This window comes from Onychomys torridus, chromosome 8 (genome assembly GCF_903995425.1).
Source record: "Onychomys torridus chromosome 8, mOncTor1.1, whole genome shotgun sequence".
Lineage (NCBI taxonomy): Eukaryota > Metazoa > Chordata > Mammalia > Rodentia > Cricetidae > Onychomys > Onychomys torridus.
In genome coordinates, this window is record NC_050450.1 from 108019369 (window position 1) to 108035320 (window position 15952).

At 52.5% G+C, this 15952-nt stretch overlaps 2 protein-coding genes and 1 long non-coding RNA gene across 3 annotated transcripts; 2 read left to right on the forward strand and 1 right to left on the reverse strand.

The window, feature by feature from the left end:
* Window positions 1-3047: 3047 nt before the first annotated feature.
* Tepsin (TEPSIN adaptor related protein complex 4 accessory protein) lies at window positions 3048-12074 on the reverse strand. The gene is made up of 13 exons (XM_036196864.1): window positions 11375-12074; window positions 10316-10388; window positions 9874-9965; window positions 9656-9749; window positions 8867-8934; window positions 8581-8656; window positions 8381-8452; window positions 7377-7568; window positions 6905-7079; window positions 5904-6017; window positions 5732-5810; window positions 5371-5505; window positions 3048-4568 (listed from the first exon to the last, which is right to left on the reverse strand). The coding sequence occupies exons 1-13, from the start codon at window positions 11546-11548 to the stop codon at window positions 4080-4082; spliced, it is 1833 nt and encodes a 610-aa protein (XP_036052757.1). The 5' UTR covers window positions 11549-12074; the 3' UTR covers window positions 3048-4079.
* Window positions 11661-13534, forward strand: Ndufaf8 (NADH:ubiquinone oxidoreductase complex assembly factor 8). Its single transcript, XM_036196866.1, has 3 exons — window positions 11661-11805; window positions 11902-12012; window positions 13289-13534. The coding sequence occupies exons 1-3, from the start codon at window positions 11722-11724 to the stop codon at window positions 13316-13318; spliced, it is 225 nt and encodes a 74-aa protein (XP_036052759.1). The 5' UTR covers window positions 11661-11721; the 3' UTR covers window positions 13319-13534.
* A 349-nt stretch (window positions 13535-13883) lies between these two features.
* Window positions 13884-15952, forward strand: LOC118589311. The gene is made up of 2 exons (XR_004945657.1): window positions 13884-14165; window positions 15377-15952. It is a non-coding gene; the product is annotated as an uncharacterized LOC118589311 (long non-coding RNA).

A 15952-nucleotide genomic window follows, 5' to 3' on the forward strand; every position in this document is an offset into this window, starting at 1 on the left:
GAACATCTCCTGAGTCTGGAATTACAGGCGAAGTGCCACCACACCTTAGCCTTTTCTTTCTTCCTCCTCCTCCCCCTGTTAAAATTTATTATGTGTATGTTTGTCTCTGCACCATGTTGAGGGTGCTGGGTCCTGGAACTGGAGTTACGGATAGTAGTAAAATGCCATACAGGTACTGGGAACCCAAACCAGGGTCCTGTGCGAGAACAGTGCGTGCTTTTAAACACTGATGGCTTCTTTTTAAAAATTAACCGAAAGCTTTGATTTATACATATTAAAATTCGCATCCTTTTGTGTGCAGTGACCATCCACTCGGACGTGGCCACTCTTCCACCTCTACACACGGCCCTCTGAAGACTTTGTCTAACTCTTCCTCTAATGCCCTCCTTTGGGCACGGCTAGGGCCTTTTGTTTTATCTCTAAAAGAATGTCAGGGACGTAAGGCACATAGTGTCTTCCTGTTGCCCCATGGGAAAGGTCCGGGATTCATCTTGTCTCTCTCTCTCTCCCCAGTATTCCAGCCGGTGGTGACGTTACTGCACTTATCTCTAGAATGACCCCGGGCTTGTTCCATATTTGCTCAAATATGGAAGCAGATTTAGACACTGACTTTTGTGTGGACATAGCTTTTCACTTGTCTGCTGCAAATTCCTATGACAGAAATCAGTGCGTTTTAAGAAACCGCCAAGACGTTTTCCAGACACGGCATGGCCAGTATCGTGTAAACTCCACTTGGTGTGTGTCCCCTCAGCTCTTCAAGTGGCTGGAGCTTTGTTTAGTCACCGTAATGGGCGAGTGGTGGTAAGTCACAGGCTTTGTTGCATTTGCCTACTCAGGTGGTAAAGATCTGTGTGTGCTTATCTGCCATACATTCACCACATTCCTTCATGTCTGTCCAGATCTTTCAGACACTTTGTAATTTGGGTGGTTTGCTAGTTTTGAGTTTTAAATTCCTGTGTATATACATGTGAGAACACACTCATGCCATGGCATACATGAGGTATATTAGCCTGGGTCCTCTGAAGTCACAGAACTTACAGAATGAATTTTCTTCCTTTCTCTCTCTCATGTGTGTGTATGTGTGGTGTATTGGAATAAATTACAGGCTGCAGTCCAGCTAATCCAACAATGGCTGGCTGTGAATAGAAAGTCCAAGAATCTAGTAGTTGCTGGGTGTCTCAGCTGGTCTTCTGTATGTGCTGGAATCTAATGACAGTGAAGTAGTGGATGTGTTAGCAAGGTGAGCAGGCAACCAGCAAAAGCTTCCTTCTTCTATATCCTTATTCAGACTGCCAGGAGAAGGTATAGCCCATCTTAAAGGTCTGTGTCTTTCCACCTAAAGGTCAGGATTAAAGGTGTGTGTCTTCCTACTTCAAAGGTCTAGATTAGAAGTGGATTCACCCACTTCAAACCAAGCAGAAACTCTCTCACAGATGTGCCCTCCACTCTTCTGGATTGTAGCTCTTTCCAGATATAGTCAAGTTGACAACCAAGAATAGCCATCATAAGAGGTCAAAGGATAACCTTCATGTATCCGTTTTCTTCGTCCACCATGTAGGTCCCAAGGATTGACCTCCGTTTGTCAGGCTGTGTGTGTGGCAAGTGCCTTTACCAGCCTAGCCATCTCACTGGTCTTTGTGTGTTCTTGACAAGGTTTTCACATTAGTCTGCATGAAACATGTATCCTAAAAATAGTCTCTCAGTCTTTGGTTCATTCTCTTAACTGTGGCATTCAAAGCTTTTTTCCTGTTGATAAAGATCTTTTTTCCCTCCACAGGGTCTTACTATGTAGCCCTGGCCAGCCTATAAATCCCTATGTAGAGCAGGCTGGTTTCAAATTCAGAGAGCTGTCTCCCTGGCTCCTGGGAGCTGGAATTAAAGGGGCACACCACCACACCTAGCATGTTTGACACTTAGGCTATGGTTCACTTTAAATGTATGTGTAAAGTCTGAGGTATGGGCCAAGATGTCTTGGGTCTTTTAAACACTTATAGCTCCAGCACCATCACTGGAGGGCACCACCTCCTCACTGAACTACTACTACAGATGCAGAAACCACCCGATTAGGAGTGTGACTGGTCGTGCCGACACACGGAACACCCCAGGTTCTACCTCCAGGATGTGGACACTGTTGTTGACCTTGTTTGTGTTGATCTATCATCTTTTTGTTTAAGACTTCCCCAACAGCAGTCTTGGCAAGCATAGCCGTGGTGAACAAATCAGCCACAGGAGTCCCTCACAATAACAAGTCTGTTACCATTCCTTCACAGGAGGGATGGGATGGCAAGCACACACACACACACACACACACACACCCACACCGCCGCCCCACATGTCATCAACAGTTACTAGGAAAAAGGACACCCCAGTGGTACAGCTGCCATGGGCCTTCCCCTGCTCCTGCAGCCCCAATGGAACTCCGATTCACCAGCTGAACCTATGTGAAAATGTTTCCGTACCCAGGGTTAACAGAAAGACTCCCAGAAAAAGCCACACTGTAGGAGCTGTAAGTAACATACTGGGGCTAGAGAGATGGCTTAGAGATTAAGAGCATTGGTCCTCTGGATTCAATCCCCAGCACCCACATGGAGGCTCACAACTATCTGTAACCCCATTTCCAGGGGATCTGGTGCCCTCACACACACACCGCAGACAAAACACCAATGCACATAAACTATTTCCTGTTAACTTTGGTGTCAGTTCTCATTACTGCAGAAAAAACCACTACAGCTCAGTGGTACAGCACTTGCCTAATACATACAAGGCCTTGCCTTTGACACAACTGAACACCCTGAGACTCTGGTGGGGTTTAGGACAACACCTCTTTGAAAATGCTCCCTCTCCAGCCTCGTTCACTGTGCATCCTGGAATGCTGTAACCACAACTTCCATTCAAAATATCCTTTTAGCCCCTGGAGAGTGAGGACAAAACAATACCACTGAGAAGTTCCACCAAACACTTAAGGAGAAAACATCTGTTCTACTTAGGAAAAGAAGTCCTTGAAGTGTACCCTTATTAATAAAAAACCAGCTGCAGCAGCACCCACGGGCTGTGTAAACATTGATGTTTATTGGGAAAGTGCATGTCCCAGCTCCACAGGCTCTTCTGAGATGGACAGGAAGGTTCACTAGACTCTCCCATGGTCTGCAGAAAACTGTGACAAGCTGAGCATCCAGAGCAGGGTCCTATAGGGACCTGACACTGGAAATGGCCACAGGGCACTTGGCTAAGGACACTGAGAATCAGACCTTTTGGGCCACAGGCACAGGCACAACCCCACAGTGGTGTGACCCTGAGGGCTGACTCCCAGCTGCTGTGACCTCCCTATGGAAAGACCCGAGATCAGAACCTTAACTAAGAACCAAGTCAATGTTTCCAAACCTTACAAGTGCTCATTTCTGAAGGTCAGGCAGGCAAGGCTTGCCAAGGTCAGCACTGCAGCCCTGCTACCTGCCAGTTGCTACCATAGGCATTCAAGTCCATATAACCATTGCCAGCACCTAGCAAAGGGACTGGTCCAGACAGGGACTGAGGTAGCCCGGGGGTGGGGGTGAGGGTTTGGCCTCTGTGTTCAGCCTCCTAGAATCAGAGCAGTATGGAGCAGAGGGGCTGTGGCCAACGGCCCTGGGAAAGCACTGCCCTGTAGATGTACTGCATGAAGCAAGAAACCTCTGAGGTGGTCTCCAGCCATGGACAGACCTCCAAAAAGGTTTGTGTGTGTCTTGCCAGGAAGAAGACGGGAGCCAGGCTCAGGGGCATGGCCAGAGAGTCAACTTCCCAAGAAGCGATGAGTGTGCAAACATCTTTTGAGGGACCAACTGACTCTTTTCCACACTTCCAACTTGGCTGGTCAGCACTGAGGCCCGTGTGTCTTCTTCAGCGACTCTTCTGACCACTGGGAGGCCCACACAGGGCTCAGGGACTGCCTTACCACAGCTTCCTAGGTAAGAGAGGGGCCAGAGGGGGCAAGAGGACAGCCAGAAGACACTCAAGGACCACTCCTTGGTGGACATGAGGCCATGAGGTCTTGGGGCCTCAATATGAGGACCAAGGGGCTCTGAGCAGCTGGGCCCAGAGAGTCACATGTTCAAAAATGCAAAAGCTGATGGCTCTGAGACTGAATGTTCTGTGGTCACCTTCTGTAAACCTGGCTGGAGATCCTGGGAGCTGGGGCAGGGCAGGCGGGGGCAAGCCACCAGCTCCATTCCCTCAAACAAAGAGTTGGGGCTCCACAGGCAGGTAGTGGAGCTACCCTCTGGGGTGTCTGTGTTCTCCCGGCTCTGCTCAAACCCTGCCCCCTGTTCACTAGAACATACCAATTGGGTTTTGACCTCACTGGCATCCTCTAGAGCAGGAAGAAAGGTATCTGGGGATGGAGCGGGCACAGGATTCCTGGGCACGATGGTGGTGCAGCTAAGAGGCTGGAGGAAGACCTGGCTCCCAGGGGGAGGCACAGGGCTGGTCAGCAGATCGGCTGGGCCCACAGGGGCGGCTGCAGAGCTGCGCTGGGCACAGGGCCTGAGGGCAGGGAGCTGCTGTCCACAGGAGACTTCAAAGTGTCTCAGGATCTGCAGGCAAACAGGAAGGAGGAGTGCCTGCTCAGTGCTGAGGACAGTAAGGGACAAGGCGGGCGGGCACCCGGTAATCTGCTGCCGGCATGGTGGGACACATGGAACAAGTCCTACCAAACCGATATATGGGCAGACCCAGCCTCAGAACCTTCCAGGCATCAAGGAGCTGAAGGTACCGAGGAGACCTGAGGGATCTAGTCACTCTGGACATGTGTTCCCGTGATGTCACCCAAGTTTACCAGGTGCTGTGACCAAAAGGGAGTTAACAGGTGCTAACAGCATAGCCCACCTGGACTAAGTGGCCGAGACACTGCAAGTTTAACAACCACAGAGCAAACAGAAGACCCCAGGTATGTGGCGCGTGCTTTTAATCCCAGCACTCAGAAGACAGAGGCAGGGGCATGGGCATCTCTGTGAGTTCGAGACCAGCCTGGTCTACAAAGAGAGTTCCAGGACAGGCAGGGCTACACAGAGAAACCCTGTCTCAACCAAAACAAACAGAAGCAGTTAGGGATGCATCCAAGTAGATAGGAAGGGCATGCGGGAGACCCTGGAGATGTGACGGGGACAGAGCTGCAGTCCAGGGAGACTTTCTGGAGAAGGTGGTGCTGTGTAGCACACAAGGTAGTGGGTCTGACACAGAAGCAGTATGGGTGGGTGGGAGTCCAGGGAGGGGAAGAGGCCAAAGTACCCACAGTGCCAGAGCCCGAGGGAGGTGGGCACCACCACTAGGCAGGGCTGTATGAGTGTGCCCAGCTGGGGGCCGAGATGGACTCTGCTGCCCCGGCCCCCTGCCCACCTTGGTAGCTTTGTCGGTCACAGGTCCGGGGTTGCCTGCACCAAGTTCCTGAAGCTGCTGCCGACAGAGGAGGAGGACGTGCTCCTGAGGCAGGAGGTCAGCACCCCCAAAGGAGGCAATGGCGCACAGGGCCCTCTGTGAACAGGAAGCAGAGAGGATGGAAGTCAGCTCTCCTTGGCCCCTCACTTAGGGAGGCCTGTGTGGGGCCCCACCCTACTGTCTTGGCCTTGGACTAGGAGCAGATACCTAACTGCCCTCTCCCCTCCATCCTCCGTGCTCCCCAAGTCTACCCTAATCAGCTGAGATATCCTGCTGCCTTTGCTTCACCCACCCAGCAGCTGCCCCTCACCCTCACCCTTACCATCTGCTCGCACTCACTGGTCCCAACCAGCTGGCGGAGGAGCAGTTCCAGTACAGCCTCACAGTTGAGCAGCCCACACCTGCACAGGGAGGAACATATAGCAGGGATTGGGGGTGGTGGCCACAGCCAGTTCCCTCTTCCCTTGGGGGGCAGGGGCAGGGGGGCAGCTCACTCTTTGATGAAGTGCTGGGTCTCCTCACGGCTCAGGAAGACACGTGGCCCCTGTGTCACGGTTCTCACTAGGTTCAGCTCTTGCTGACAGTCATTTGGGGCCATGGCCTCAGTCCTGGAGAAAGTAAAATGATATGGTCAAGTCAGGATATCAAATCTCAGGTAGGGGCTGGAGAGATGGCTCAGAGGTTAAGAGCACTGGCTGTTCTTCCAGAGGTCCTGAGTTCAATTCCCAACAACCACATGGTGGCTCACAACCATCTGTAATGAGATCTGGTTCCCTCTTCTGGCCTGCAGACAGAACACTGTATACATAATAAATCTTAAAAGATTAAAAAAAAAAAAATCTCTTGGTTGGGGATTTAGCTCAGTGGTAGAGCGCTTGCCTAGCGAGCGCAAGGCCCTGGGTTCGATCCTCAGCTCAAAAACAAACAAACAAACAAACAAAAAAAAACAAAAACAAAAAAACACCTCAGGTAGACAGGTGGGACAACACCCGCTAAGCTTCCACACTGGAGGAAGGTGAGGCCTGGAGGTCAGGGAGCCTGTTGACAGCCCCTTTGGGAGAGGTGGTGTGGTGGTTTGAAAGAAAATGGCCCCCAAAGGAAGTGGAATTATTAGGAGGTGTGGCCTTGTTGGAGTAGGTGTGGCCTTGTTGGAGTAGGTGTGGCCTTGTTGGAGTAGGTGTGGCCTTGTTGGAGTAGGTGTGGCCTTGTTGGAGTAGGTGTGTGGCTTTGAATTCTCACATATGCTCAAGATAATGCCCAGTGTTTTAGACCACTTCCTGTTGTCTGAAAGATGTAGGACTCTCAGCTACTTCTCCAGCACCATGTCTGCCCGCACACTGTCATGTCCCACCATGATTACAAGGGACTGAAACTCTGAACTGTAAGCAAGCCACCCCAATTAAATGTTTTCCTTTATAAGATGTGCCATGGTCATGGTGTCTCTTCACAGCAATAGAAACCCTGACTCAGACAGGTGGCCACCTATTCCACATACCTTTCTGTCAGGTCACCTGGCTCACGGCTGGCCCCAGAGTGGCTGTCACTGCCTGACCGACTGCCTGAGTCCGAGGCCTTGCTCAGGTTGCTGGTGCAGGAGGAATTTTGGGAACTAGGACCACTGTCCAGCTCATCCCAGCCTCCTCCAGCCTGCCCAGGCTGGTGTCTCACAGCTGAAAGACAGAATGGCAGGCAAGGTCCCAGGGTTTTCCATGGGTCCCATGCCATCTCCTGAGGGACTCTGGGCTAGGAGACAAGGGGTTGTGTCCTGAGCTTACAGGGTGGCTCTAGAAACTCCAGGCACACAAAATGGGTGAGTGCTTCCTGCCGGGTTAGAAGCCTGGGGCTCCTGCCAGTGAGGGCAGCATCAACATTTATCGCCACATCCATCAAGTGTCCATTCCTCGCCCCAACACTTGACACGAAGGAAGGACCCAGATCTGCAAGGGTGGCAACCCTTGCCTCCATACCTCTGGCCCCAAGGATTAGAGTCCCAGGATTGGGGTGTGTGTGGCTAGCTGAAGGTGTCACTGCAGGCTGATAGGTATCACCATGTGGTAAGGGTCCCTGGGTACTGGGGTTCTCAGGCCCAGGACGCACAGCATTAGCCACTACCTCTGCGGCCCTCTGGATTGTAGAGAGGAGGGTTTCACCCGCAGAGCCTGTGCACAGAAGAGTTAGCATCAGCAAAAGAGGTAGAGCCAGCACCCAGCCCACCTCCCCTACCTCCAGCCACATTCTCCAGGACAGGGCCAGAGCCACTGCCTGCTCAGAGCTAGGGAGGTAAAGACACATGCTGCAGGGGGGCAGAGTTGCTACCACAGCAATCCTGGGCATTGTAGTCTGGACACTTAGCTTACAGCTGAGATCAAGGGATGTTGCAGGGGGGTGGGGGAGTAACGAGAAGTGAAAATGTCCTTGGCCCTCCACTCAAGTGTCAGGGGCCCATCCTTGCCTTTGAGGAAGGGACTTACAGGTTAAAGCACCAGTCAGAGGCCCCTGAGCTGCAAAAAGGCCCATCTGCAGCAGCCACAACACACAGCTGGATACAGCCTAGCATCCGGCCCCAAGGATAGCTAAGGTTACTTGCTCTATTATATGCTGCTATACAGACCTTCAACCAACAAACCTCAAGCGTCTGATGGCACAGATACCCACATACACTACACTGTTACAACCTGCACAGGTGACCCTCTGGGTTCCTGTCACGGCCTGGACCCTTGCCCCTCAAGCAGCAAAAACGGCCATCACAGCCAGCTGGATTTAAGTCTAGCTTCTCCTCCCTGTCCATCAAGTAGAGCTGTCCACTCCTGTCATACCTTCCTCCCAGCTAGGCAGAGGAAACAACACAGGGGAGCATACCAGGAAAGAGTAAGTCCGAGTGTGGTAGAGTTGGGGATAGCTAATGAGATGCCAGTGAGGCCTGATCCTGATCCCTTGATATCCCTACCCAAGAGCCCTCCCTGTACCTTACCTGTCCGGCCCCACTCCTTAGTGTAGCCAAAGCCCTGGAGAGCACTATGAGGTCTGGCCTGGGCACCCATGCCTGAAAGAGGACACTGGCATCAGTGTAGGCCTCCCCTCAGACCAGCCCCCATGTACAAAGATGTCTAGGACACCAAGAGGGACATCCTCTGCTGGTGGCCAGAGGTGGTCACCAGAGTGGCGGCGTACCTGCTGGAGGCAGGGCCTGGGGTGGCTGGGAGAGAGGCAGTGGCACAGCATCTGAGAACAAGGTGCTACCCAGGTCCTAAATGAAGAATTGGGTGCTCAGAGTCCCACCCAAGCCTGCCGCTCTGCCCACCCCCACCAGCTCTGCTGTTTTAGACATCTCTCTTGAGCTGGCCAACCAGGCACAGGGGCTGTGGCCCAGCAAGAAGAAGAGCTAGGTCCTGTGAGGCAGGACAACAGCAAGCAGCTCCCAGAGCCACTCTGTGCTCTGACCCTGTCCTGGGCTCACCTGGGCAGCTGCCCGCACCTTCTGGTACAAGCTGTTTCCATGAAGAGGGTCAGGGGGGCCTGCAAAAGCTTCAGGGCAGAAGTCAGATGGGACAGGCTGAGCCTGGGCAGTGCTTACGACCCACAGAGTAACCCAGCCCTCCCAGACAGTATGTCCCCATCCCCTCCTCAGGACCCTCTAACATTGACCACTCACAGTAGCAACTCCACCATCTACCATCACAACAGCCACTGTGTCTGTCAGAGACCACCCCACCTCTCCCACACACTGGAGTTATGCCTACCTAACTGCTTCTTTGGGTCCATTCTCTTCTACCTGCCTGCAACAGGAACCTTTTAGAGGTTTCTCAGGGCCTGGAAGGTAGACCTGAGGTCTCTATCAGAGCCTTCTAGGTATGAAATAGCCCCTGATTCCTAGGTTGGCTCAGCCTGAGCTAAATTCCCTCTGCTAAAAAGCTTCCATTATGGAAAATCGGCTTTCTTATATCACATTAAGCCACAAGCTTTCCCTGGCTCAGGGCCTGGCACACACTGGAGAACACCATAGCACCCCTGGACACACTGGGGAACACCACAGCACCCCTGGACATGCTGCTCTGCCTCATCCTTCCAGGGCTAAGAGCCCCCCCCCCCGAGAAAACTTAGTGGGGACCTCCAGCACAGACACATTTCCATTTATAAGTCTAGACCAGTCAGGACCCCAAGCCCCAAGTACAGCACTTGAGGGTTTAGTCTCGTCTTGTCTCCCCTCCCCCCCACTTTCCCTGGGCACACCTGTGTCTTTCCGTACCTGTGGCTTCCTGGATGAGAGCTGAGTTTCGTCTGAGGATGAGCAAGAAGGAGGAAGAGCCATGACCACATAGGTAAAGCAAGATCTTCAGCACCTGGAGAGTGGACAGATTCGTGGGGCTGGCAGCTATGGTACAAGACACTCAGTACAGCTAATTGCCTGTCCTCGGCTGGGCAGGAGCTGAGGCCTGGTCTGCTACCTACCACTCAGGGACTCACCTTGAGCTTGACGCGGCCAGAGCTACTGTCCAGGCGGTTCAGGAGGTACTCCAGCAGGCACTGGCTGCTACCCAGTGACTCATGGGAAATTTCTGAGAGTCATTTGAGTTAGGGAAGGAGCAGGCAGACACAAGACTCACTGCTGAGACAAACTCGCCCTCCTATGCCCATGACCCTTCTCAGGTCACACTCCCCGAAGACCATTACCACAGGCATGGTTTCATCAACACTGGGACTTTTAGGGTGTCCTGGACTCTACGCCGTTGGTATTGCAGCTTTTAGTACACCCCTGACACATACATCTGGATACTAGGAAAAGAAGTTGGTGGTGCTCCTGGGATAGCATAAGAACCCACCACTGTCCCAATAACACTTCCTGCTAATTCAGGATGCCCACTCTTTACTCTTCGCCCCCACCAATGGGAACAGTGCAGAAGGATACTGGCAATCTCTTCAAACAGGTAGCCCGGACATGGGATGTCATCATCTGAGGTCCTCTTCAAGAGAATGGGGAGCTGAAGAGGAATGAGGACCATGAAGAGCTACCATCTTGGTAGGTCCCAGCCACCAACCAAAACGGAAGCAAGCCTTATGCTCACTGGTGCTAAAAAGACCCAGGAGAATGCCTAAGAGGGACCAGAATCATCACAAAGCACAGCTTTAAACGGGCTCTGCTCTGACAGGGATGAGTGGCCCCAGGAAAGAGGACAATCAATGAGGGCTCTCTAAGAAGGTCAAGATGAGGCTCAGCCCCAGCCGCTACACTCATAAGTGTAAGGATATTTTAAATATACCTACTTATCAAGCAGGAACAGCAAGAACCTCAGGGCTTTCCATGTACTGGACCGGTGCGGTGCCAGACGCAGCCAGTCAGAACTGCTCCTCAAGAACTTCAATTTTTACATAGTCATGCATCAGCATGGTCGTGTTTGCTTATGCTACTGGCTTGCCTGTTACTGCGAGCGTTTATCTGGTTGAAATCTGGAAACACCTATTTCTCATCACTGGGTTTAGGAATATTTAAGACAAGGACACAGACACTGCCATGCCAGGGTTCCACACAGTCTCACTATATACTATTTGTCCACAGTGCTTTAAAGGAAGCGATCAGCAGAGCTTAGTGCTTAAGAACTTGTCCCAGCCTCTACATAAGAGATCTGACCTCCTGTGACATGGCTTCTTAAAGGTCCCTAGGGGCACGCAATACCCTCAAGCTCCAGTCAGAAAGCTTAGGGCAGTCAGTTTGTTTCATTCAACAGCTGGCGACAGGCTCTGCCTTCCCCGCCCGGTAGCTACGGCCTTCCAGAAGCCTGTCCCCTTAAGACGCATGAATTTCCAGCATCTTTCTCTGAAATGAAGCCTGGGAAGCCCGGCTCGGCCCCGCTGGAGATCGCCCGCCACCCTTGGGCTCGTCCTCCTACTGGCAGAGCAGGCTCTCTCGTTCTCAGTCCAGCGAGGTCCCCGGGCGCCGGGTGTCAGCAGACCTGCGAACTCCACTCACCCTATGTAGGAAGCTCAAGCGGTCCCGCAGCGGCGGCGCGGCCGCCATGGTCCAAGGACCCGCCCCCACTACGGCGGGCCCGCTTCCGCCAGGCTTCCCTCCTCCAATCATCGCGCTGCTCTGGCTCCCCCAGCCAATCGGTCGCAGGAAGGGGGCACAGAGGTCCGAAAACATCCGCGCCCCAGTTAGAGACGGACAAGGACTAGTACCAATTACTGAAGAACAGGCCCGCGACTCTGACCAACCAGAAAACAGTACGGGAGGAGGTGCCGGGTGTTCAAGTATTCGACGCCGGAAGAGGCGGGACCCAATATGGCGGCGTCCACGGGGCCCGGAAGGAGCCGCTCATGCCCGCCAACGGAGCCGTGTGGGGGCGCGTGCGGAGCCGTCTCCGAGCCTTCCCGGAGCATCTGGCGGCCTGCGGGGCTGAGGTAAGGGGCGGGCAGAGCCGGACCTGCAGGTTAACCGGAAAGGGAGGGAGGGTGGCGACCCTGGTCAGGCCACACTACCGTCGGGTCTCCCCTCAGGCTTCGGCGTACGGCAGGTGCGTGCAGGCCTCCACCGCCCCCGGAGGCCGCCTGAGGAAGGACCTTTGCATGCGCGAGTTCGAGGCCCTGAGGAGCTGCTTCGCCGCCGCGGTAGGTGGGCGCGTCCCCGCTGCGTCGGGCCGGTTTGGCTTTTCTTTTCCCAGGATGCTTCGGGGAGAGACCAGCCACCCTTTTTTCTGCTGGTCAGCTCCAGGAGGGGTAGTGAGAGGGCGGGAGACCCCTCCCGGCCACTGTCGGCACTGCTGGCGGAAGGGCGGCCTGCCCAGACCGACCCCAGCCTTCCCTCTGTCGGGGAGGGTCCTCCTAGGCACCCCTTCTCCGAGGAGTGAGTGCAGCGTCCGCAGCCGGTGCTCAGTGAAGCGCAGAAGTGGCGGGGGCAGCTTGGGCTCTTGGGCCTCGACTTCTGCCCCTGACCCCCCACCGCAAGTCCCCTCCGTTAGTTGCTGTCCCACTTAGTCTTGTGAAGATGGCTAATGTTAGCAAGGCTAAAGACCTGGGGGAGTGAGTTGGCTTCTTGGTGACACAGACCACAGTGAGTATTCCAGAACACAACTGGTAGGTGCCACCAGACAGTGGGGACTTCGACTGCCGAGGTCTTGGGTTCCTAGAGTGTCACTAATGCCGACCTCCTCCTGGGGTACTGCTGACTCAGTGGGTCTGGGGTCAGTCATACCCTGAGTGCTCCTGAGGGCTGCCAATGTAGAGAGAGGACTGGAGGTAGGGTGTTAAGAACCCAGGGCGATACAGCGAATCTGAGCAGTTTGCTGACATTCCAGAATAGCCTTGGGCAGAAAGAGTAGTGTTTGGGAGATCTAAACTTTCCTGGAGTTTACTTCAGCCGAGCCTTAACCTAGAGCCCGGACTAGTTCCCATCAGAGACTGTTCAGTCAGCAGGTGTTGCACTTTTCTTGTTCCCTCTGACTTGATCCCTGCCTTTTGGTGGCTTTCCAACCCTACATCCCTCCCTGAGAGGAAAGGCAACAAGACAAGCCTTCAGTCTTTTGTGGTTCATAGCCAGGAGCTCTCACTGAAACCCTAGGCCCACTCCTAATGTTCATAGGCTTCTGCTTTCTGTCACCTTTCCTGTGGTTGACCAGAAATGTGTGTCTGGCAAGCTATTGAGTCCATCTCCTTCTGCTCCTTTTCCTGGGCCAGATGAAGGGATCCCACTGTGATTCCCTGTTCACCCCTGCACAGCACCTATAGACCGTCCACTCGGTCACAGGGTGCAGGCTTCATCTTTTAGGTGAGCTCAGTCAGGTACCTCCACAAACACAGTAGCACCTCAGTTCTTTAAGGTGTTTGGGAGAATGTGGCATTTGATGTGGTAGAGATCTAACTTGAAAATAAATGCTTTCTCCTTCAGGCCAAGAAGACCCTGACGGGAAGCACCTAAGAAGGGCTGTGGGCACAGCTGCCTTGTCCTGATGGCACACAATGAAGAGCTCTGGGGACTGAAAGAAGGTCTGGGCGGTGAAGTTCCTGGTGTTTTTGTTTGTTCTCAGCTTGAACTTTGGGCAGTATAGGGTTTGTTTACCAGCAGTGTGTATGTGTGAGGATCTGGATTCCATTAAGATGTAACAGAAACAGCAATGAAGATTATTTAATCCGACACAGTTTCAGGCTTTTATACACAGAGCGTGGTATAAGGAACAGGTCTCTCCCAAAGACAGTGCATCCAGAGCACACCTGCACCACATCTCTCCCCCCACCCAAAAAAAGCAGGTGGCAGGTCTGGACCACAGGACTCTGCCCAAGGGTCCCCATTTAAAACTGTTCTCACCACAGGCTGGAGATGGTTCAGCAGTTAAGAGCACTTGTTGCCTTTTTTTAGAGGACCCAGGCTCAGTTGTCAGCACCTACATGGCAGCTCACAACCGTCTTTTAATTCCAGTTCCAGGGGATCCAACACCCTGTTCTGGCCTCTGCAGAACAAGGCACACATGTGGTACAGACATGAATGCAGTCAAAACACAATATAAAATTATAAATCTTAAAACAAAAAACCCTACTATTCTCATCAAAATTATTTGACCTAAGCCTAGCACACCAGGCCCTGGATCCAACTGCTTATGAGCAAAACACAGCAGCAGCACGTGGGGAGTGAGCCCACAGGGGAAGAAGTGCCGTAGAGATGGCTGTCCAGGAATTGGGCAGAGGCTTTACCAGACAAAAGCCAACAAGGAGGTTCTGCTTGGGACTTTCAGTGAGGGGACAGCCATCCCCGCAGCCTGTCACAGATGGTGAGTTTAAAAAACTTCAAAGTGGGGTTGGGGATTTAGCTCAGTGGTAGTGCGCTTGGCAAGGCCCTGGGTTCGATCCTCAGCTCCAAAAAAAAAGGAAAAGAAAAGAAGAGAAAAAAAACTTCAAAGTGTAGCAAGGGATTCTGTGTGTGAGTGCCACCTGCTGGGAATCACAGGAACTGCTCAGTTCTACTCCTTGTGGAGGTCATGCTGTCCTTGAACCAGTTTACAGCTGTCTCAGAGCCTTGGCACAGGGAATAGGGCCAGAGGCCACCGTGTCCTACACTTCATGCCAAAATCTGCCTCCCTGTGGTATCTAACTGCTACCCTGGAACTAGCCTGGCTTACCAGAGTGAGAAAACCTATGTTTTCTTAGTTTAAAATTTATTTAATGAGTATTTTAGGTCTATGTATGTATGTATGTGCCTGGTAGCCAGGGGGGTCCGGAGAAGGTGTTGGATGCCCTGGAAGTAGAGTTGTAGTTGTGAGTCACCATGTGCTTTAAACTGCTCAGCCATCTCTTCAGCCTCCAGAAAACCTGTTTGATAGATACTCTGAGTGCACCTCAAACATGACTTCTTGGCTGACAGAGAGCCAGGTCAGATAGATTCTGTCTCAGTGGACAGTGATGACGGGTCTCCAGGGACCTGATGGTTTTACTAGACAGCCCACCCCTCCTGCTGATGCCACGGTAGCAGCAGAATGAGCGATTGTCCAGGGATGTTACTAGGTTGTCCTTCAGTCAGAAGCACTACCGACTCTGTTCTTTTCTCCATGTGTTCAGACCAGCCTCACCAGACTGACTTCCTAGCCTGCCACAGCATCTTCAATCTGTAGCTCAGACTATAGCTTCTTCAATCTTCCTCCTGAAGACTTCCCAATGTTGGGCCCCACTGAGCTCAGGTCCCCTCAGATTTGTCTGGCAAAATGTTCTCTCTTGCTGTCTCTTCATCCTCTCCTCTGAGGTGGCAGACACCCATTGCTTTCCACGACCCAGCACAGCCCAGGCCTCCAGGACCACTCCTTCCACTCTGTCATGGTTTGAATATTAGATTCCTCCACGTGCACAACCTTCTTCCCATGGACTAGTGTTAGTGAAGTCTCGGTCCCCAGCTAGTGGTTCTATTTTGGGAGGTTCTATAAACTTCAGGAAATAGGTCATTGCAGGCATGCTTTTGAAGGTGTGACTGATCCCCAGTTCTTGTCCAAAGGATATGGAAAACCTCTGCCGTATGCTAGTATGCTCAAGCTGCTGTGACATCCTGACTGATCACATGGGCCAAGCATCACAATACTGAAACTAAGCAAAATAAATCAAGTTGTTCTCAGGTACTCAGGACACAGCTGTGCCGGCGCCTTTGGCCTTTGCACCTACATTATTCTCTGGTTTCCAGGCTCCGTCTCAGGAACACTTTCACTGGCTACAGTAAAGACAGTTTCTGCAGCTGTGTCAGCCGCACAGTGCTGACTGACCACTCAAGCATGCTTGCTGTCAGTCTACTTGGGCTGTTGGGGTAGAATACTGAACCAGGGGTTTTACAGAGAGTGCAAATGTATTCCTCACAGCCTGGAAGCCCAGAAGTTAAAGGTCAAGGTTTTGTACTGTGAGGGCCCTCCTGCTGAATTTTCATGGGGCAAGAGACCACAGTACAAAAGTTGCCTCAGCAAGGGCACTACCTTTGTATCTATCCTAAGCACTTAAAACTTCCTCCTGGTACTCTTACTTGGAACCTCCGGTTTTTAGAGGGGCCACACTGAACCGCAGTAAATGTCTTGGCCTCAGATGA

Bases quoted from the DNA above. Each gene is read 5' to 3' on its own strand.
- Tepsin (XM_036196864.1), bottom strand. From the start codon at position 11,548: ATGTTTTCGGACCTCTGTGCCCCCTTCCTGCGACCGATTGGCTGGGGG. The intron at 9,966-10,315 runs GTATCCTTCTGC...AATGACTCTCAG, and splicing joins CCTGTTTGAAGAGATTGCCA to AAATTTCCCATGAGTCACTG. The intron at 9,750-9,873 runs GTGAGTCCCTGA...TCCACTCTCCAG, and splicing joins CTGGCCGCGTCAAGCTCAAG to GTGCTGAAGATCTTGCTTTA.
- Ndufaf8 (XM_036196866.1), top strand. From the start codon at position 11,722: ATGCCCGCCAACGGAGCCGTGTGGGGGCGCGTGCGGAGCCGTCTCCGA. The intron at 11,806-11,901 runs GTAAGGGGCGGG...GTCTCCCCTCAG, and splicing joins TGGCGGCCTGCGGGGCTGAG to GCTTCGGCGTACGGCAGGTG. The intron at 12,013-13,288 runs GTAGGTGGGCGC...TTTCTCCTTCAG, and splicing joins GGAGCTGCTTCGCCGCCGCG to GCCAAGAAGACCCTGACGGG.